The sequence below is a fragment of the Podarcis liolepis genome, assembly GCF_965112155.1.
Source record: "Podarcis liolepis genome assembly, chromosome: 2".
In the NCBI taxonomy this organism is placed as follows: Eukaryota; Metazoa; Chordata; class Lepidosauria; order Squamata; family Lacertidae; genus Podarcis; species Podarcis liolepis.
The window spans coordinates 109,155,477-109,176,879 of NC_139555.1; the positions used below are offsets into that span (position 1 = coordinate 109,155,477).

Sequence of the window (21,403 nt, forward strand, 5' to 3'; positions counted from 1 at the left end):
TTGGGACTTCAAAGCATCACGCAGGGGCTTTCAAAGAGCTCTGCACTGTGCTCTGCAGTCTCCAATTTTTGGGACTTCAGAAGCGCACTGTGTGTTGCTTCAGAAGGCCCCTTTTGTCTCAGCCCAGTTGCCTTCTTAACAGCCCACATCTGATATCAGGTGATTGGCAAGTGGGGTGTGGTTTGGCAAAGTGGCCTGGTAGGCCAAATGGGCTGAGGAGGCCCTGCCTCTGATTTCAGGTATTTGTGGTACCACCCTTTGTAATATATTTGTCTGGATAGTTGGCCTTGGTGAAGATTTGACGTTTTCATCCCCAAAAAGTTTTTGATTTGAGTTTCTACTGAAATGAGGCTGCATTTTAATGTTGTATTTTAATCAATTGTTTTTATACCTGGTGTTAGCCGCCCTGATCCTGGTCTTGGCTGGGGAGGGCGGGGTATAAATAAAATTTTATTATTATTATTATTATTATTATTATTATTATTATTATTATTAGCCCCAGGGTAGTTTACAATATCATTTAAATAAAAAACATTAATGCAATAGACAATAAACCTGTTAAAAATGATGGGAAAAAATAATAACATACCTGGCACAATACACAAAGTAAAGAGCAATTGAAACAGCAAAATAAAAAAGTTTTTGTTTGTTTTTAATGTAGCATCCTCCAGTGCTGTTTTAAACTACAAAGTATTAAAATACCTGTCTTAACATTGCACCTAAGGGATGATCACATTTGATGCCAGGCAATCCCCATAGTGTGAGTCTGTGTCACAGACTGAGACAGAGGCTATAGACATTTTTCGCTCTATAGGACGCACCAGACCATAGGACACACCTTGTTTTAGAGGGGGAGAACAAGAAGAAAAAAAATTCTCCCCCTCTCTGCTCAGCGCCCCTTCAGCGAAGCAGCAGGAGAAATGGAGCCCCTTCCATTTCTCCTCCCGCTTGGCTGAAGGGGCGCTGCGCAGCTCTCCCTCTCTGGTGAAGCCCGGAGAGTCTTGTTTTCCTGGCTTCAGCAAAAGGAAACTGAAGCCTGCAGAGCACAGTGGGAACTCGTGCTGCACTCCGCAGGCTTCAGGCGACTATCCCTGAAGCCTGGAGAATGAGAGGGGTCAGTGCGACCAGGCTTCAGCGAAAGCAGGCTTCAGCGAAAGCAACGCGAAGCCTCCAGAGCGCGGAGGGAGCGCTCCCTCTGTGCTTCGGAGGCTTCGCGTTGCTATCGCTGAAGCCAAGGAGCCTGCATTCGCTCCATAGGACGCACACACATTTCCCCTTAATTTTTGGAGGGGGAAAAGTGCGTCCTATAGAGTGAAAAATATGGTATATACTGGCCTTTGTGGAAGTAGACAAGAAGAAGATGCTGGATCAGGCCAATGGCTGCTTCTGGTCCAGCATCGTGTTCTCACAGAGGCCAACCAAATGCCTATGGAGAGCCCACAAGCAGAATCTGAGCACAAGAGGCTCGCCACATTTTACAATTTCCAGCAACTGGGATTCAAAAACACAACCAACTCTGGTTTGTAGCCATTAATCACTTTATCTTCCATGAATCCATCTAATCTTTTAAAGCCATCCAAGCTGCTGGACATCATTAATGCTGGCCTTTCCTGAAACAGGGAGAGAATGTTGGGGTCCAATCCTTTGCTGCAGCTTTTTTGATGTAAATATTTTTAATTAAGTTTTACACAACAAATTTCCATTTAAACATATCAATTGCCTTTTCTTTCAGGATTCTCAGAATCCCTTGACTTCCCTCTGCCCTTCTCTGGTTTCCATTATCCATCCCTTTTTATTCCACTTATCCTATTCCCCTCCCCCCAATTTGTTATATCTATTTTTAACTTTTCCATTCTATTTTGTCTTTTACAAGTGTTCTAATCCTGCAAAAGTTTTTAACTGCTTACAATGTTCTCTTAGGTAACCTATAAACTTTTCCCATTCTCTCCTAAACTTTTTCTCGTCCTGGTCTCTGATTCTCCTGGTCAGTTTCGCCATTTTGGCATAGTCCATCATCTTCATCAGCCGTCCTTCTCTGGTGGGAACTTTGTCTTCTTTCCCTTTCTGGGCCAGTAGTCTTCTTGCTGCTGTCGTCACAAACATAAATAGTCTTTTCTGCTGTTTTGGAATCTCTGTACCTATAATGCCTAACAAAAAAGCCTCTGATTTTTCCACAAATGTTATTTTAAACATTTTTTCCCAACTCATTATACATAATTTCCGAGAATGCTTTTTTTACCTTGCACATCCACCATATGTGGTAGAACGTGCCTTCTTTTTATCTGCATTTCCAACATACTTTGCTGCAGATTTTTCATGTGGCAGGTAACCTGGGCTGTATTAATAAACCGGATTAATAAACTGGGCTGTATTATTAATAAACTGGGCTGTATTAACCCGGATGTATTAATAAAATAATAATAAAATTTTATTTATATCCCGCCCTCCCCAGCCGAAGCCAGGCTCAGAGCTGCTAACAACAGCAAAATACAGTGGTGCCCCGCAAGACGAAATTAATTCGTTCCGCAATTTTTGTCGTCTAGCGAATTTTTCGTCTTGCGAAGCACGAAATCCCATAGGAATGCATTGAAAATCAATTAATGCGTTCCTATGGTCAAAAAAAGTCCAAACAAAGCCAAATTTGGTACAACAACAGTTTATTAACTGCTCTTTAAAGTCACACATACTGTAAAGAGCAGTTCAAAAATTGAAGGGAAAATAAATAAACTTTATAAACATGACAGAAATACATTTAAAAATCAACAAAGTACAGTATACAGACATTTTCTAAGACTCTGGGGGAGCACTTGAAGAAGGCTCCTCTTCCACTCTTTGCTTCTTGGTCAAGAACCTGTCCATTGTCTGCTGCTTCATCCGCCTTTTCAGCAGCTCCCTGAAATACGACATGACCCTCGTATCATAAAAGTTCCCAGCGTCATGTGCCACGTGCTTCTCATGGTGGTGTAGATCTGCAAAAGTCTGCACCTCCTTCCACCTCTGGCAAATGTCCCTCAGTCTTTCGGAGGACAGCCGTTCCCCAGTTGCTTCCTCCTCTTCCAGTGAGGCCTGCTCCAGCGCAGCCTCTGCCTGCAGTTCGACCAGCTCCTGGGTGGTCAGCTCGTCGTCGTGCCCCTCTACCAGCTCGCAGACGTCCTCCTCCGTGACCTCCAGGCCCATGGTCCTCCCCAAGGCAACAATGTCCTGCACCACTGTTGACTCTGGTGCATCAGAGTCACTTGGTGCCACACAGTCCGGCCACAGGTTGCGCCAAGCGCAATTCAAATTTCTCTGGCTGATCCCTTTCCAGGCCGTGTTGACCATCTTCAAGCAGGTGGCAATGTCGAAGTGGTCCTTCCAGAATTCCCGCAGGGTGATGGTGGTGCAGTCAGTCACCTCGAAGCATCGCCTGAAAAGCTCCTTGGTGTAGAGTTTTTTGAAATTGGCGATGACCTGCTGATCCATCGGCTGGAGCAGTGGCGTGGTGTTAGGCGGCAGGAACATGATGTTGATGAAGCTGAACTCCTCCAACAAGTCCACCTCAAGGCCTTTGGGATGGGCAGGAGCATTGTCCATCAGAAGCAAAGCCTTCAGCGGCAGGTCGTTGTCCAGCAGGTACTGCTTGACAGCAGGGCCAAAAGCAAGATTGACCCAGTCCACAAACAGCACACGTGTGACCCAAGCCTTGCTGTTGGATCGCCACCTGACACTCAGCCGCTCCTTGTCGATCTTGTGTCTCTTGAAGGCCCGTGGGTTCTCCGAGTGGTACACCAGCAGGGGCTTGATCTTCAGGTCGCCGCTGGCGTTGGCACAGAAGAGCAGGGTCAGACGGTCCTTCATGGGCTTGTGGCCAGGCAGCCTGGACTCCTCCTGAGTGATGAAAGTCCTTTTGGGCATCCTCTTCCAAAACAGCCCGGTCTCGTCGCAGTTGAAGACCTGCTGCAGAACGTAGCCCTCCGTCTTCACAAGCTCCAGGAACTCCGCTGCAAAGTCTTCAGCCGCAGGAACATCAGAACTGGCAGCCTCTCCATGCCTGACCACGCTGTGGATGCCAGATCTCGTCTTGAACCGGTCAAACCAACCTCTGCTAGCCTTGAAGACTTCTGGCTCGGCTGAGGTTCCTGGCTGATCCCGGATGAGGTCAGCATGCAAGGCCTTGGCCTTCTCACAAATGACGGCCTCAGACACTGTGTCCCCTGCACGCTGCTTCTCTTCTATCCAGATGAGCAGCAACTTCTCGACCTCCTCCAGGACAGCTGGGCGGTTCCTCACGATCCTGGTGACTCCCTTGGCTGCATCAGTCGCCATGATCTTCTCCCTCATCTTCAGGATGGTCCCGATGGTCGATGGGTTCCTGCCGTACTCCCTGGCGATGTCCGTCACACGCATTCCGCCGTCGTGCTTCCGAATGATGTCCTTCTTCATCTCCAGCGTCACCTTCTCCTTCTTCCTCTCGCCGGCCACCGCAGGAGCAGTCTTCTTGGGTCCCATGGCAGCACAGGTCCTACCTTCGTAAACTAAGAAACAGGAAAAAAAATCAGTGATGTGCTTCAAACCCAAAAAATACAAAAGCACCCAGCCACCCACCACACAGAAATTAAAACCCAGAACCAAGGCCTTGAATCCCAAGCACCCCAACCCCAAATCCAAAATCCCAAAAACCCCCAAAAAAGTTTTAAAAGTTGAGCTTACCAAATGGATGAAAGAGAAGTTCTGGAAAAGCTTCAGCAATCAACCACCGAAGTCCTCAGGAACCTCAAATGGCTGTAAAAAAAGTTTAGGAAAAGCTTCAAAAATCACCAATGTCTTCAAAAACCTCAACTGCTCCCACAGACACGCACCAACCCACCCATAACACAGAAATTGCAAACCCCTCCTCAACTGCTCCCCCAGCCCCTCCCCTACTGCTGCAAACCCCTCCCCAACTGCTTCCCCACCCAGACAAAAAAAAATTCAAAAAATAACAACAAAATTTCAAAAAAAAACAGCCATGCCTAGTGGTCACAGAAAATCATAAAAATTCCCAAAAAACCCCCACATGGTCCCAGATTTCTGCAGAAACCTCCCCCACTGTTCCCCTAGCCAGCCAGCACTCAGAAATTCAAACTCAGAAAAATTTTCAAAAAAAAACAGCCATGCCCAATGGTCACAGAAAATCATAAAAATTCCCAAAAAACCCCCACATGGTCACAGATTTCTGCAGAAACCTCCCCCACTGTTCCCCCAGCCAGCCAGCACTCAGAAATTCAAACTCAGAAAAAAAAATTTCAAAAAAAAACAGCCATGCCTAGTGGTCACAGAAAATCATAAAAATTCCCAAAAAACCCCCACATGGTCCCAGATTTCTGCAGAAACCTCCCCCACTGTTCCCCTAGCCAGCCAGCACTCAGAAATTCAAACTCAGAAAAATTTTCAAAAAAAAACAGCCATGCCCAATGGTCACAGAAAATCATAAAAATTCCCAAAAAACCCCCACATGGTCACAGATTTCTGCAGAAACCTCCCCCACTGTTCCCCCAGCCAGCCAGCACTCAGAAATTCAAACTCAGAAAAAAAAATTTCAAAAAAAAACAGCCATGCCTAGTGGTCACAGAAAATCATAAAAATTCCCAAAAAACCCCCACATGGTCCCAGATTTCTGCAGAAACCTCCCCCACTGTTCCCCTAGCCAGCCAGCACTCAGAAATTCAAACTCAGAAAAATTTTCAAAAAAAAACAGCCATGCCCAATGGTCACAGAAAATCATAAAAATTCCCAAAAAACCCCCACATGGTCACAGATTTCTGCAGAAACCTCCCCCACTGTTCCCCCAGCCAGCCAGCACTCAGAAATTCAAACTCAGAAAAAAAAATTTGAAAAAAAACAGCCATGCCCAATGGTCACAGAAAATCATAAAAATTCCCAAAAAACCCCCACATGGTCCCAGATTTCTGCAGAAACCTCCCCCACTGTTCCCCTAGCCAGCCAGCACTCAGAAATTCAAACTCAGAAAAATTTTCAAAAAAAAACAGCCATGCCCAATGGTCACAGAAAATCATAAAAAATCCCAAAAAAACCCCACAAGCCCCCAGATTTCTGCAGAAACCTCCCCCACTGTTCCCCCAGCCAGCCAGCACTCAGAAATTCAAACTCAGAAAAATTTTCAAAAATAAGCAACCTGGCACAATGGTCACAGAAAATCATAAAAATTCCCCAAAAAGGCCCACAAGCCCCCAGATTATCGCAAACCCCTTCCCAACACCAAGTCCTTGAATCCCAAACACCCCAACCCAAAATCCAAAACCCCCCCAAAAAGTTTTAAAAGTTTAACTTACCAAATGGATGAAAGAGAAGTTCTGGAAAAGTTCTGGAAAAGTTTTGGAAAATCTTCAAAAGTGAGCAAAGTCTGATAAAAGGCTACCAAACCACGTGCTAACAGTTGCTCCTCGAAGCCAAGTCGCAACTGCAGCTGCTCAAGCTAAGCACCCTTGGTTTTAACGGTTTTTACACAAAGGAAACAATGTCGCGAGACGTTTTCGTTTTGCGAAGCAAGCCCATAGGGGAATTCGTCTTGCGAGGCAAATCGCGGACAAAAAAACCTTTCGTCTAGCGAGTTTTTTGTCTTGCGAGGCATTCGTCTTGCGGGGCACTACTGTAATAGAACATTCTAAAATCATTTCATTATAAAATCAGTTCAAATCAGGTTAATGGCAACCATTGGGCTAGAGTTCTGTGAGGACTGCAAAGGGAGGGGGTCAGGCTGTGCCTTGGCCAAAGGCCTGGTGGAACAGCTCTGTCTAGCAGACCCTGCGGAAAGATGTCGTCCCGCAGGGCCCTAGTCTCTTGTGGCAGAGCGTTCCACCAGATTGGAGCCACAGCCGAAAAAGCCCTGGCTCTGGTTGAGACCAGCCTAACCTCTCTGTGGCCTGGGACCTCCAAGATGTTTTTGTTTGAAGACCGTATGTCCTTCGTGTATTGCTTAAATCACTGTAATCCTGACACAGAGCAAGACGTACCCGGTTCTGGGCCTCGGGTGGGAAGCTGGGCAGCGAATTTCAGCCAAGGGTGGCCCTTTACTTTTAGCTCCTGCCTGATCTTTCCTGCTTTCACTGCTTGCCCTCTGCCTGACAGATACCGGCTGCACTTTGACCGGGAGAGTAGAGAGGAGGTGGAGCGGAGGAAAAAGATTGCCCGAGAGAAGATCTTGGAGCCTGCTCCAGAAGTTGAGACAGAGGTGGACATAGAAGACGTTTATAAAACTGGTTCAGGTGAGCAAAGGGGATCTGGCTAAGGCATTCCTGGGGAGTCTCGGCTGATAGGGGAAAATGCTAAAGAAGATTTTCTCCCTCTGTCTGTAAAGCACTACCCCTCCTGGCCTCTGGAGGCAGCAGACAGTTTTGCCCTATGGAAGCACCATATGCAGGTGGTCTAAAAATGGGCCCAATTGGAAAAAAGGGAATTGAGTATGAAAGTTCCCCGTATCACTAAACAATAGGTTGATAAAGGGTTGCCATATTTTAAAGAGAAAATCTAGAGCTTTTTTTTTTTTTGCCAAAGTTGTTGAGCTTTATTTGCAAAATCTCCAAAAAATAAGTTTTTGAGCTATTTTTTATGGAATTCGCAAAAAAATCAACACTTCCGATATGGGCTGCAATACACACTGGATTTTCCCGGACATTTAAACCGATTTCTGAAAATTCCACCCGGATGCTATTGTTGGTGGATGAATCCCAGATATGTCCAGGAAATTCCGGACTTATGGCAGCCCTGGTTTGATATATATATATAACATTAATGTGCCTGCATGCATGTTTAAATCTCCTTAATGGCCTGCCAACTTGCCATGTTGCCCACGTTCCATCGGTTCAGTAAGCCTCTACTCAATTCAGTTTTTATGTTCCTGTTCTTATCATTATGTCAGCCTTGTCCTGGCTTTCTGAAAGGCTCTATATTTCTTGGATTGTCCAAATGGTAGCCATCGGTGAAAAGTATCGATGGGAGTAGGAGTGATCAGGGAAGCTTCTTGATGCGAGATGTAGCTTTCCCCCTTAGAACTTCTCTCCTGCCTCTCGCAAGACATTGGCTATATCTTCCAACTGATCCTTAACCTTTCTCAGCACTGGATTTTCCAAAACGCCCGCCCTGGAATTATCAGATGACCAAGGACCAGCTCTTAGCCCGAGAGGAGAAGTGTTTTCGGGAATATCTCGAGAATATCTACAGTACATTCCCACCAAGCCAGCTGAGCTACTTTGAGCACAATTTGGAGGTGAGCCTTTAAAACCCTTAAGAGGAAAGTCAGGCTGAATGGTTCAGCTGTATTGGAGCTGAGTGGAGTGATCTTTTCCACCAGTCCATTCCTTTCATGCAGCCAGAGTCAAGTGTCGAAAAAGGATTTGTAACTGGCTGTCTTGTGTAATTAACTTTGCTTGTACGGTTCAGGGTTTCAGCTATTTTGGGGCAAGAGCTGGGGCGACAAAGAGTTGTGTTTCTTTAGCCACATTCACGCCATGCCTTTAAAACACGACGATACCACTTTAACATGTCATGGCTTCTCCCCAAGGAATTCTGGGGGCTGCAGTTTGTTAAGGGTGCTGAGAGTTGTTGAGATACCCCAATATATTCCCCTCACAGAACTATAATTCCCAGAGTTCCCTCTGAAGAGGGACTGGTTGTCATAAGCCACTCTGGGAATTGTAACTCTATGTGAGGGGAATAGTGGGGTCTCCTACCAGCTCCCAGCAACCTTAGCAAACTACGGCTCCCATAATTCTTTGGCAGAAGTCAAGACTGTTTAAAGCAGTATTGTAGTGCTGTAAATGTATGGTGTGAATGTGGCCTTTGTCTCTGCAGCCCCCGGTGTAACTTGAGACCTGATCCAGCCTAATCCAATTTGTCTCCTACACTCTATCAAAAAGCTGTGACTAAATGCAGGTTGTAGCTAGATCATCAAACCAGCTCCTTTCTCTCTCCCCCCCCCATCCCTTTTTTGCTTAATGTTCAGTTCAACAAACAGAGTCCTGGAGAATGTGAAAGTTTGCTCACTATTTTATGGCATTTACGTTGGCCCTTATAAAGGTATTGCACCCAACTGCAGATTTTTGATTCCCCCCACCGTATGAACCAGCACTGTTTCCTTTGCCTCCAGTTCTTTAAGAAACTATTAATACTAGTTAACGCCTAATTCTGTTTCCATGGATATTCGCTTCACATATTATGCCGTTTCTAAACAGGAAATGCTATTGTGCAGAAAATAGCATGAGAATCATGTGGCAATTGCACATGTGCATATTTCACTGGGTGTACAAGCAATGAAAAGGATGCAGTTGACAGCAGCTCCCCAGGATTCGTGCACTCAGTGAGACAACATGTGCGATTTTCACACATGACAATCTAACACGCGGCTTTCATGCTTTTTCCTATGTGCTTTCATTTTTTCATTTTCTTTCTTTCTTTCTTTCTTTCTTTCTTTCTTTCTTTCTTTCTTTCTTGGGTTTTTGGTGCAGTGTAAACACAATGCCGTTTGCTGATTCTGCTCCAAAGTGCCAATTAAGCCTTGGGGAGTTGTGATTGCTGGGATACCAGTCCTGACTCCAATTTGATTTTGAGCATTGTGACCCAGGTTCAAAGGGGTCCTTTTAATCTGCTTAGGCCTAGTGTAATCTTACACAGGCCTTTTTCTAATCTCCTGGTTTCTCTTGTAGACATGGAGGCAGCTGTGGCGTGTACTGGAGATGTCCGACATTGTGTTGCTCATTACAGACATCCGGCACCCAGTAAGGACATTTTGCGGTTCTGTTGATGACTGGTGGCTCATTCTTGATAGACCTTGTTTGCGCAGACCTTTGACCTGGTTTCTCAGATCCTTTAATGTGATTTAACTAGCTAAACAGGAGGACAATTTCTAGGGCTGAGTCCCTGGGGTGCAGCCTCCCCCCAAAAAAGTATTTTTCTACATGCCCCAAGAGTGGTCCTAGTGTAGCAGTTTAATGTGAATTCCTAGCTAAGAACCACTTAAGAATAAAATGGGAAAATCCTTCGGGAGCCACATGCTCTGGGTCCTGGGGGCAGTGTCTCCCATGACAATGTGGAATGGCATTTTGTATAAAGTCACCCCCACCTGCCACTACATTCTATTTTTTTAATATTAATTTTTATTTGGTTTTACAAATTAAAATTTACTTTTAGAATCACAGATAAAACAAACAAACACAAGATTCTTTCGAATCTTTAGACTTCCCTCCATGGGTTCCGTACTTGTCATTTTTTACTGCATATTCTAAAAGGTAAAGGTACCCCTGCCCGTACGGGCCAGTCTTGCCAGACTCTAGGGTTGTGCGCCCATCTCACTTAAGAGGGCGGGGGCCAGCGCTGTCCGGCGACACTTCCGGGTCACGTGGCCAGCGTGACCAAGCTGCTCTGGCGAGCCAGAGCCGCACACAGAACGCCGTTTACTTTCCCGCTAGTAAGCGGTCCCTATTTATCTACTTGCACCCGGGGGTGCTTTCGTTTTTTTTTTTAATAAAAATTTTATTAATTTTTTAAACACAAAATATAGACAAACAATACACCATACATAGACATACAAACATATAAACATGTATAATTTCATAACCATTTTTTCATAACCTTATCTCTCGGACTTCCCCATACCTTCCCCTCCCTGCATCCTTGTTTTAAACCTCCTCAGCAACTCCTCAGTCTGATTATTCAAATCGATTTCTTTTAAGTTTCCCTAAATTTGTTAGTCTTCTGCATCCCAATTCCCATAATTATGTCAACAAGTTATCATTTTCCCTTCTTGCCATATTAATATTACATCTTTTATAAAAAATTTAACTCTTATCCTAAGTTGGACTCAAATTCCCTTCCATCGATTTCACAATTTTTATAAAATATAAACATAATGACTGAACCCATAAATGAAAATAAAAAAAGAAAAAACACAAATTTCTGTTTTCCCCTTCCCATCCCCGGTTTCTGTCCCTTCCAAATATGTACCCAAAATGACAGTCCTTAGCCTGGATTCCTCACGTCCGAGGCCATTAAATCACTCTCCATTCCTCTCCGCCGGTTTTGTTGGTAGTCCTTCATGTTGGTCTTTGGATCTCTAAGGAGTTCTGTCACGATCAAGCGAGATTTTGTTCCCTCCAAAGCACTTAAAGACAACTGCTGCAAAAGCTCCACCAGTCCTTCATATTCGAGGTCAAGATGGAGGCCCCAGTCATATTTCTTCTTTCCTTTAAGTTCTTGAATTCCAAATATTCCAGGGGCTTCCTCCTTCATCTTTCGCTTCTTTTGCAGATTTGTAATCCATGTAATCCAAAAATCTTTTTGTTTATAAACCACTTGTAGAAGCTTGGTACTTTCCATCGGTGCTCTCTCCTTTGCTTGTTTTGTCTCCACTTCTTGCGATATCTCTTCCAGTTCAGCTGCAGATTTTTTCTCATACAGTTCCTCATTACCTTCAGCAGAAATGCTTGTTCCAGAAGTCAAGGTCGCAAGTTGATTACTCATTGCAAGACTCTGTTCTTGTAAAATTCCCAAAAGATAGAATGTTCTTTCTATCTCAGCTAGTAAATTTCCATCTGCAGCCATTGTAATGTCTCAGAATTCCCCCTAGGGGGAATCTGATTACTTAGTAGCCTTTTCCCAACAGTCTCTTACTTCATTACTTGTTTCTTTGTTTCCACCACTTAAGTTCAATTGTATCACATTTAATCCAGAGAGGTCTTGAATAACAAGCTTTTCTCCCTTAAGTTGCCCGTTTGACAGCTTTTGACAGCTGTCAAACTCCTTTCCTTTTCAACAGGCTCAGAAACAGGACGCTCCCGGGTCCGGGAGGGGGGGTTTAGATACAGCAAAAAACTTCTGAAAATCCACTCTTACACTCCAGCTCAAAACTTCTTTTACCAAATCGTGGAAATTATTATTCTGTCCCTTTTTTCTTGACTCACCCCAAAGGGGTAGGCTCTCCTACTTAGTTCTACTTTTCCGTTGCTTTAAAAGTCATGCAGTCCGGGGGAGGCAGACTTCCTTAATTTATACCTTTCCCCGTTTTCAGCCGAATTTCTAAATTCAGTTTAGATGTCCCAATTAAGTTGCTCAGTCCTACTCACGAGTATTATAGTCGAATTTCAGATTCAGGAAGGAATCGGCGCTCTCCGTTAATGGCGACGCGGCTTCACTCCGCTGGCTGGGTTGCGACTCTCAGCACTGCGCTCACTCCCGATGCCACTCCGGAGCCTTTAAAAAGGCTCTTTCGCGATACCGGGGGGCGCAAACGTGCCCACCGAGTCTCCTTGCTCACAGGCTTTTGCGCCTGTGATTTTAGGGGTCCCCCGCTCGCCGTAGCGGGTCAGACCCGAACCAACGGAGCAGTCCTGCCTCGGAGCTCGAGGCAAGGACCGCCATTAAGCGCTGGCGCCGACCGGAAGTCGCACCCGGGGGTGCTTTCGAACTGCTAGGTTGGCAGGCGCTGGGACCGAACAACGGGAGTCCACCCCGCCGCGGGGATTCGAACTGCATATTCTAAGTCACTCCAATTATTTGATTGTTCGTTACATCCAAAGTCCTTGTTACATTACAAGTGTTTATTTGAGTTCAATTGTTTACAGTGGAAACTGCCAAATAAATCTCCCCCATTCTTTGTTAACATTTTGGTCTTCCTGGTTTCTGATTTTCCCGGTCATTTTTGCCATCTCTGCATAGTACATCAACTTAAGTCTGCCATTCCAATCTGGTAGGGACCTTGTCATCTTTCCATCCCTGGGCCAAAAGCATCTTGCCACCTGTGGGCTAAACCACTGAGCCTCTTGGGCTTGCTGTTCGGACGGTTGGCGTTTCGAATCCCTGAGACAGGGTGAGCTCCCGTTGCTCTGTCCCAGCTCCTGCCAACCTAGCAGCTCGAAAGCACACCAGTGCAAGTAGATAAATAGGTACTGCTGCAGCAGGAAGGTAAACAGTGTGTCTGTGCGCTCTGGTTTCCGCCAAAGTGTCCTGTTGTGCAAGAAGCAGTTTAGTCTTGCCGGCCACATGATCCGGAAAGCTGTCTGTGGACAAACACTGGCTCCTTTGGCCTGAAAGCAAGATGAGCGCCGCAACCCCATAGTCACCTTTGACTGGACGTAACCATCCAGGGGACCTTTACCTTTACATTCTAATCACATCTATATCACAGAGGAGAAAGAAGGAAGAAATACATATTCTTAGCCCTCACTGTTTGGGACCTCTCACTTAATTTGGTTCTCCCTTCCCCAACCCTTCCTGCCCAGGTCATCAACTTTTCCCCAGCCCTCTATGACTTTGTGACTAAGCAGATGAAGAGGAACCTCATCCTGGTACTGAACAAGATTGACCTGGCTCCCCCATCCCTGGTGGTGGCCTGGAAGCACTACTTCAAGAGCCGCTTCCCCGAAATCCACGTGATCTGCTTCACTTCCTATCCGCAACAGGACCAAGATCCCAGCACTGGTATTTTCTTGTTCTTTTTCCAATAAATTGCATTAGCGTTTATAAAAAAGAGACACAAGACTGATGCCAAATATATATTTTTTTAATCCAACGTAAATGTAAATGAAATCAAAAAACATAGAGAAGAGGAGAAAAAGGAAAGGAGGAGAAAAGAAAAAGAGAGAGAAAACAAGTGAAAACAATCAGAAGAAAGAGATAGAAAAGAACTCAAAAGATAAAACACAGAAATTAAAGATCTGTTTTTTCAAAGCAATAAGTCAACATGTAAACACCCCCTTTGACTTCCTTGCCTTCCTAAACTGCATGGAAGCCAAAGGTGCTGCTTTGGTTGCCTGCCTCTCTTTTTCTGAATCTTTAGATCCAACTACTTTTTAAGGAAGAGGTGCGTTGGCTTTACTTTGCTGCTGGGTGAAATCTTGGCTCCCAGGACTTGATTTTCTGGGTTTTCTCTCTCGTCAGTTTTTAAGAAACGCCGGAAGCGTCGAAAGGGCTGGAGCAGAGCCATGGGGCCCGATCAGCTGCTGAGCGCTTGCGAGAGCATCGTGGCTGGAAGAGGTGAGTTTGCATGCGTCACTCTGAGCTCTTGGCTTACCCCTGCGGAGTTGGTTTTACTCCAGGGCTAAAATTCTTCTGGAGGTCAGCACCTATTTGCAAGGAAAGCGCCCAGAACTCAATCCTGCTTATAAGCCGCATTTTCTGATCCTGAAGCTTCTTTAGCCCATGCAAATGGAACCTCAGAAATAATGAGAGGCACTCTGTGGCTCAGTTTGTATGTAGTACTGAGCCAAAGCATGGCTTAGCATGAAGGTGAAGGCTCCTGGAGAGATCATGGCTGCTTTGTTCCACCTCCGCTGCTGCTGCTGCTGCTGTTGTGCTACTGTGAGATAAGCCACGGTTTGGTTTACTGTGACATCTGAACCTTTGCTCATGGTTTGTTTCTTTGAGACAAACCACAGGCCTGTAAACCAAGAGCAAACCTTGGTTACCAAACCATAGCTTAGCTTACAGCAGTGCAGCAGGATCAGGACTAGAGCAGGAGCAAAGTAGCCATGATCTTCCCTCTGGGAAGGTAAAAGGGTAAAGGCGACTATGGGGTTGTGGCACTCATCTCGCTTTCAGTCCGAGGGAGCCGGCGTTTGTCCACAGACAGCTTTCCAGGTCATGTGGCCAGCATGACTAAACTGCTGCTCGCGCAACAGGACACCGTGACGGAAACCAGAGCGCACAGAAACGCTGTTTATCTTCCTGTCGCAGCGGTACATATTTATCTACTTGCACTGGTGTGCTTTGGAACTGCTAGGTTGGCAGGAGCTGGGACAGAGCAACGGGAGCTCACCCCATCTCAGGGATCCGAACTGCCGACCTTCAAATCAGCAAGCCCAAGAGGCTCAGTGGTTTAGACCACAGTACCACCTATGTACTTATGTGTTCACACTAACCCATAACTAACATAGCACATGGACCAGGCCTGTGTCTGCTCTAAGGTTCCCTCCGGCTAATCTAGGCATTGAGAGTAAGACAGTCCCAACAAAGTTTTGATACGATATTTGTGCAGCCCAGTTTTCCTTCTCTTTCAAGCGGAAGTAAGCCCCACATAATTACACCTGTGCTTGGATTTGTGCATTGGATTTCAGCCTTAGATTAAAAAATGGGTTGTGTGGTACTGTTTGCATCACTGCTTGTTATGAGTCTTTTTTTGGCATCTCTTTCCTCTTTTCTCCAGTGGACTTGAGCAGCTGGAAGGAGAAAATCGAGCGGGATGCAGCTACCTCTCGCCTGCCGCTTGAGGACTCGGAGGAAGAGGACGACGATGACGAAAGCGCAGCTGTACTAGTGGAGCACCAGACGGATGTGGCCATGGAAGCCGGGGGCTTCTCCCAGGAAATCTATAAGGATGGAATCCTGACAGTGGGCTGTGTAGGTGAGTGCGCCCTCTGGTGGTGGACAAAGACATCCAGCTAGAAACTGTTGAGTGTTGACTCTTAAGTTGGGCTGCGATGCTTATATAAGTACTTGCTTAAGAAATAGTAAAGGTAAAGGGACCCCTGACCATTAGGTCCAGTCATGGCCAACTCTGGGGTTGTGGCGCTCAGCTCGCTTTATTGGCAAGGGAGCCAGTGTACAGCTAAGTGTGGCCAGCATGACTAAGCCGCTTCTGGCAAACCAGAGCAGCGCACGGAAACACTGTTTACCTTCCTGCCGGAGCGGTACCTATTTATCTACTTGCACTTTGACTTGCTTTCGAACTGCTAGGTTGGCAGGAGCAGGAACCGAGCAACGGGAGCTCACCGTGTCACAGGGATTCGAACCACCGACCTTCTGATCAGCAAGTCCTAGGCTCTGTGGTTTAACCCACAGCACCACCTGCGTCCCACAAAGAAATAAGCTTTATTAAATGATTGCCTCATTTGCTGCTCTTTATATTATATATTTATATTATATTATTGCCTTCCTGAATGGGTACCTGATGACACAGTTCTCCCTTCCTTCAAATCCCTCCTCTAAACCTTCCTTTTATGTATGGTCTTTGGTTTGGTTTATCCTCATAGTCCTCATTTGTCACTGCAGCCAACCTTTAGGCCAACGGTTCTCAACCTGTGGGTCCCCAGATGTTGTTGGACTACAACTCCCATCATCCCTGAGCTCCAGCCTTGCTAGCTAGGGGTGATGGGAGTTGTAGTTCAATAACATCTGGGGACCCACAGGTTGAGAAAGTTTGCTTTAGGCAAATGCAGTGGTATCTGCCCACATTCCTTCTATACTTTCCTTACCTCTCCTCCCTCCCCCCTGCTCTCTGTTTCCCCACTTGCCTGTTTTGGATTTTAAAGCTCATTGGGAGTGAGGACCCACCTGCGTTGCCTTTCCTTGAGGCCCTGTAGGCAGCAAGGGTGCAGCATAAATAAACCGGTGAACCTTATAGGGTAGCTAATGCAGGACATGCAGGGCTAGAGCATCCCTAACAAATGACTTTCCAGGCCCAGCTTGAAAACGTTCAGATTTTAAAGCTCATTGGGAGTGAGGACTTGCCTCACTGTGAGGCCCCACATGCACCAGTGGTGCAGCATAAATACCTTTGGAGGTAGACCTCAGAGGACATCCATGACCAGAGCATCCACAACATACAATTGCCCACCTCTGCTTGAAGACCTCCAATACCTCTTCCTCCCTCACAGGCTTTCCCAACGTGGGCAAGTCCTCGCTCATAAATGGCTTGGTGGGCCGCAAGGTGGTGAGCGTCTCCCGCACTCCAGGCCACACCAAGTATTTCCAGACCTACTTCTTGACGCCCACAGTCAAGCTGTGCGACTGCCCTGGGCTCATCTTCCCCTCCCTTGTGGACAGAAAACAGCAGGTAAGGGATCTGGGAGGGATTTGTTGCTGGGGCTTTGGGGGAGAGGGCGTGAGGTTGAACAAGGTGGGAGATGGCATTTGTGTTGTTTCTTCAGCAGGGGGAGTAGAACTCAAAAGTCTGGTTGGTCTCACATTGGTTGAAAGGAAATCTCTTGTGTCTTAATCTGCTTCCACGGAGTAATAGATGGGATCTGCAAGCCCTGTAACAGGTGTGCCCTTGTGCTCTCATTTTTAGATCCTGGCTGGCATCTACCCTATTTCCCAGATCCAGGAGCCCTACACTTCTGTGGGCTTCCTGGCCAGCCGAATTCCAGTCCAAGCCTTGCTCAAGCTGAAACATCCGGATGCCGAACATGGGAAACCTGAGCCCCCATGGTGCGCCTGGGATGTCTGCGAAGGTAAAAGGGTGCAGCGAGGGTGCAGCAGGGGCATGGCGCTGCCCTTTAGCACAGGGTAGCCAACCCAGATGTCGTAGACCAGGGTTTCCCAAACTTGGGTCGCCAGCTGTTTTTGGACTACAACTCCCATCATCCCTGACCACTGGTCCTGCTAGCTGGGGATGATGGGGGTTGTAGTCCAAAAACAGCCAGAGACCCAGTTTGGAAAAACCCTGCCACGGATAGCAACTACCAGCCTCACTCAGCACAGCCAATTGTCTGGGATAATGCAGGTGGGTGGGGTCCATGACGTCTGGAGGGCACCATGCTGGCAACCCTTGATTTAGCAGGAAGGCTGAGCATTGTCAATACGTCTGTGAACTCTCACACCATCTCTACCCTCTTTTTAGCCTGGGCTGAGAAGCGCGGCTACAAGACCGCCAAGGGAGCCCGCAATGACGTCTACCGAGCAGCCAATAGCCTCCTACGCCTGGCAGTGGACGGGCGCCTCTGTGTCTGCATGAGGCCTCCGGGCTACTCTGCAAGGAAAGGTACCTGTGGTTAAGGATCAAATAATCAAGCTTATAAAAGCCTCACTTGAAGCAGTCAGCAGGAGCTATGCAAGGGAAAGTCCTGTCTCACAAACCTATTAGAATTCAATGTCAACGAGTGTGTAGAGAGAGGGGATCTGGTTGACATAGCGTACTCGGACTTCCAAAAAAGCTTTTGACAAAGGTGCCTCAGCAAAGACTCCCGAGTAAGCTTAACAGCCATGGGATAAGAAGAAGAGGTTTTGTGGTGGATCAGGAATTAAGGTTAAGTATTAGGACTTGCCGATCAGAAGGTCGGCAGTTTGAATCCCCGCGATGGGGTGAGCTCCCGTTGCTCAGTCCCTGCTCCTGCCAACCTAGTAGTTTGAAAGCACGTCAAAGTGCAAGTAGATAAATAGGTACCGCTCCGGCGGGAAGGTAAACGGTGTTTCTGTGCGCTGATCTGGTTCGCCAGAAGCGGCTTAGTCATGCTGGCCACATGACCCGGAAGCTGTACGCCGGCTCCCTCGACCGATAAAGCGAGATGAGCGCCGCAACCCCAGAGTCGGCCACGACTGGACCTAATGGTCAGCGGTCCCTTTACCTCTACCTTTATCAGGAAGCAGAGAGTAGGAATAAATGGGCAGTTCTTCGAATGAAGAGGTAGAGAAAGTGAAGCCACCAAGTTTCAACTTTGGGACCTGTACTTTTCATAGCATTGTGGAGTTGGAAGGGACCCTGAGGGTCATCTAGTCTGCAATAAGAAATCTCAATTTAAAAGCATCCATGACAGATGGCCATCCAACGTCTGCTTTAAAACCTCCAGTGATGGAGGGTGCACAACCTCCCGAGGGAGTCCGTTCCACTGTCAAACAGTTCTTAGTGTCAGAAAGTTCTTCCTTATGTTTCATTGGAATCTCCTTTCTTGTAACTTGAATCCATTGGTTCAGGTCATCATCATCATCATCTAGTTACAGGTAGGTAGCCTTGCTGGTCTGCTGTAGTCAAAACAAAATAAAAAAATTCCTTCCAGTAGCACCTTCGAGACCAATGAAGTTTGTTGTTGGTATGCGCTTTTGTGTATCTGAAGAAGTGTGCATGCACACGAAAGCTCATACCAACAACAAACTTACCGGTAGTTGGTCTCTAAGGTGTTTACCTTTTTTAAGGTGCTACTGGAAGGAATCATCATCAACATTGTCATCAATTTATACCCCACCCATCTGGCTGGGTTTCCCCAATGACTCTGGGCAGCTCCTAACAGAATATTAAAAACACTATAAAACATCAAACATTAAAAACTTACCTAAACAGGATTGCCTTCAGATGTCTTACTGTCCTACTCTCCAGAGCAGGAGAAAACCAGCTTGCTCCATCTTCCATGTGACAGCCCTTTTGAACTTGTTCGTAAATGATCTGGAGTTAGAGGTAAACCAGAGGCTTATCTCCTGGGAATCGCGGCAAAATGGAAGAGTATTGAAATTCCCTTTGTACATGAATGGATATAAAAGCGGACAGAATATGCAGAATTAGATGGTCTATCAGAAAAAATAAAGAATAAACCAAAACAGGAATTTGTTTCAAAATGGGAGGTTTTCAAAGAATTCCTGCTTGGCAGGGGATTGGACTCGATGGCCCTTGTGGTCTCTTCCAACTCTATGATTCTATGATTCTATGAATATTTGAATATTTGAAATATAATTACAGTAGTTTAAATTCTGTTGCAGCATTTGAGGAATTTCAGTAATAGTTGCAAGTTAGACATGAGAGTTAAAGTATATTAAGAATGAGTTAAATTATGATAAAAGTGTGTATTGGCAATAAGTAATATAAAATTGAAATAAGGAATAGACGGGAGGTCGGGTCTATAGTGTTAAGAGAGCCAGTGTGGTGTAGTGGTTAAGAGCGGTAGTCTCGTAATCTGGTGAACCGGGTTCGCGTCTCCGCTCCTCCACATGCAGCTGCTGGGTGACCTTGGGCCAGTCACACTTCTCTGAAGTCTCTCAGCCCCACTCACCTCACAGAGTGTTTGTTGTGGGGGAGGAAGGGAAAGGAGAATGTTAGCTGCTTTGAGACTCCTTAAAGGGAGTGAAAGGTGGGATATCAAATCCAAACTCTTCTTAAGACCAACTTACATTTTATTGTTTGTTAAAAAAATTGTGTTTATTGTTATTCCTGTGTGTAATTTTCTATTTGTGTTTTCCTTTTTTTGTTGCATTAATAAATAAAAATAATAATTATTAAAAATAATAATAATAAACCATCAAAGATTTATGAAGTGCTCCGAACGGACCTCTCCAAACTGAGCACATGGGTGGTAAAACGGCAAATGCAGTTCAGCGTAAACAAGTGTAAAGTGATGTGTGTTGGGACAAAATGTCTATATACAGTCGTGGAATCTGAAATTGAGACTTTCAGGAGACAGTCCCCCACACCGTTTTACTTGAATATGAAATTTACCACCTTAGTGGCTTTCACTGGGTGACCTTTGACCCTTGGCAATTCCTGTGATTCTGACAGTCTCCTCTCTCTCCCCTTCAGCCATGTGGGAACACCACCCTGAAACAGCTGAGATTGCCGCTTTGCAAGAGGCCCACCGCCATGATGGCAAGCGCAGCTCTGGGGAGGAGGAAGAGGAGGAAGACGAAATCTCCAGCTCGGGAGAAGAAGAGGATGACGAGAAAGACCGGGATGCAGACGAAGAAGGCGAGGAGGAAGAAGAACCGCACTCGGCGCCCAAGAGCGGGCCTAGCCAGCCTGGCCCTTCTAGGAAGGGAAAGTTTGCTGGCCGGAACTTGTTTGCTTTGCTTGGGGAGGATGAATGTTAGCAGCTTCCCCTGATGGACAGACTGAGAGGGGATGGATGGCTCTCTCCTCTCCCCCATTCTGCTCCCGTCTCTACCCCCCCCCACCCCATGTTCATTCTCAAGCTCCAGAGCCGCTGTATATCAATAAAGGTGATGTTTATTTCCTGGCGCACCTCCCATCACTGTGGGGAGGGCATAGGGCAAGGGATAAGAATGCAGGGTCGGCCTGACATCCATCAGTTCTCTGGCTCCGACAGCAGCTATCCAGGCATTTCTGCAAAACTCGCAATCAGGACATGAAGGCGAGAGCCACCCTCTCTTTGTGACCCCACCCTGTCTGAGGAAATCCCGTATACAAATAGCCAATTCAATTTCCTAGCTGCCAGCCTTTATGTGGCCAAAATGGAACCCTTCCTCCAAGGAAGAGAGGGAGGTACCAGTAACCTTGAGGCAGCTCCACTGGTTACGTATGTCCAATAAATTTTTAGGTGGGGGGGAAAGATAGCCAAAGCCACGCAAGTAGAACTGGACATGGTCTGTGGATAGAGAAAACTGGCTGTGGGGGTGGGGCGCTGGTTGACAGCAGGAATGGAAAACTGGAGAGGGATGGAAAGCAATGGAGTGTGCTGGAAAAGGGTAATGTTTTGGATCAGAAGCACTCAGTGCCTCAGCATTTTCATCCATGTCTTTACTGGACAGGCTGCTCTGGTGCTTATCACTGGAGATAGAGAGAGTACCTTGCCTTCAACTTCTTCTCAATGGCAGCATCCCCCTTCCTTCATCCACAGCCATAGATGACGATTGCTGATCCCGATGGGGGTTGTAATTCAGCAACATCTGGAGGGCCAGAGGTTCCTACACTTACTTGCAGGCTCCATCCTAAGACCGA

At 46.4% G+C, this 21,403-nt stretch overlaps 1 protein-coding gene across 1 annotated transcript in view; it reads left to right on the forward strand.

Annotated features, from left to right (window-relative positions):
- The window catches only part of GNL1 (G protein nucleolar 1 (putative)), a 35,665-nt gene extending 14,984 nt beyond the window's left edge, over window positions 1–20,681 (forward strand). Inside the window, exons 3-12 of the mRNA XM_083492201.1 lie at window positions 7,108–7,244; window positions 8,094–8,245; window positions 9,681–9,752; window positions 13,251–13,449; window positions 13,909–14,004; window positions 15,173–15,370; window positions 16,623–16,801; window positions 17,036–17,198; window positions 17,588–17,728; window positions 20,249–20,681. Coding sequence (XP_083348327.1) covers window positions 7,108–7,244; window positions 8,094–8,245; window positions 9,681–9,752; window positions 13,251–13,449; window positions 13,909–14,004; window positions 15,173–15,370; window positions 16,623–16,801; window positions 17,036–17,198; window positions 17,588–17,728; window positions 20,249–20,535 — 1,624 coding nt within the window. The 3' untranslated portion in view covers window positions 20,536–20,681. The remainder of the gene's footprint in view (window positions 1–7,107; window positions 7,245–8,093; window positions 8,246–9,680; window positions 9,753–13,250; window positions 13,450–13,908; window positions 14,005–15,172; window positions 15,371–16,622; window positions 16,802–17,035; window positions 17,199–17,587; window positions 17,729–20,248) is intronic.
- Window positions 20,682–21,403: the final 722 nt, after the last annotated feature.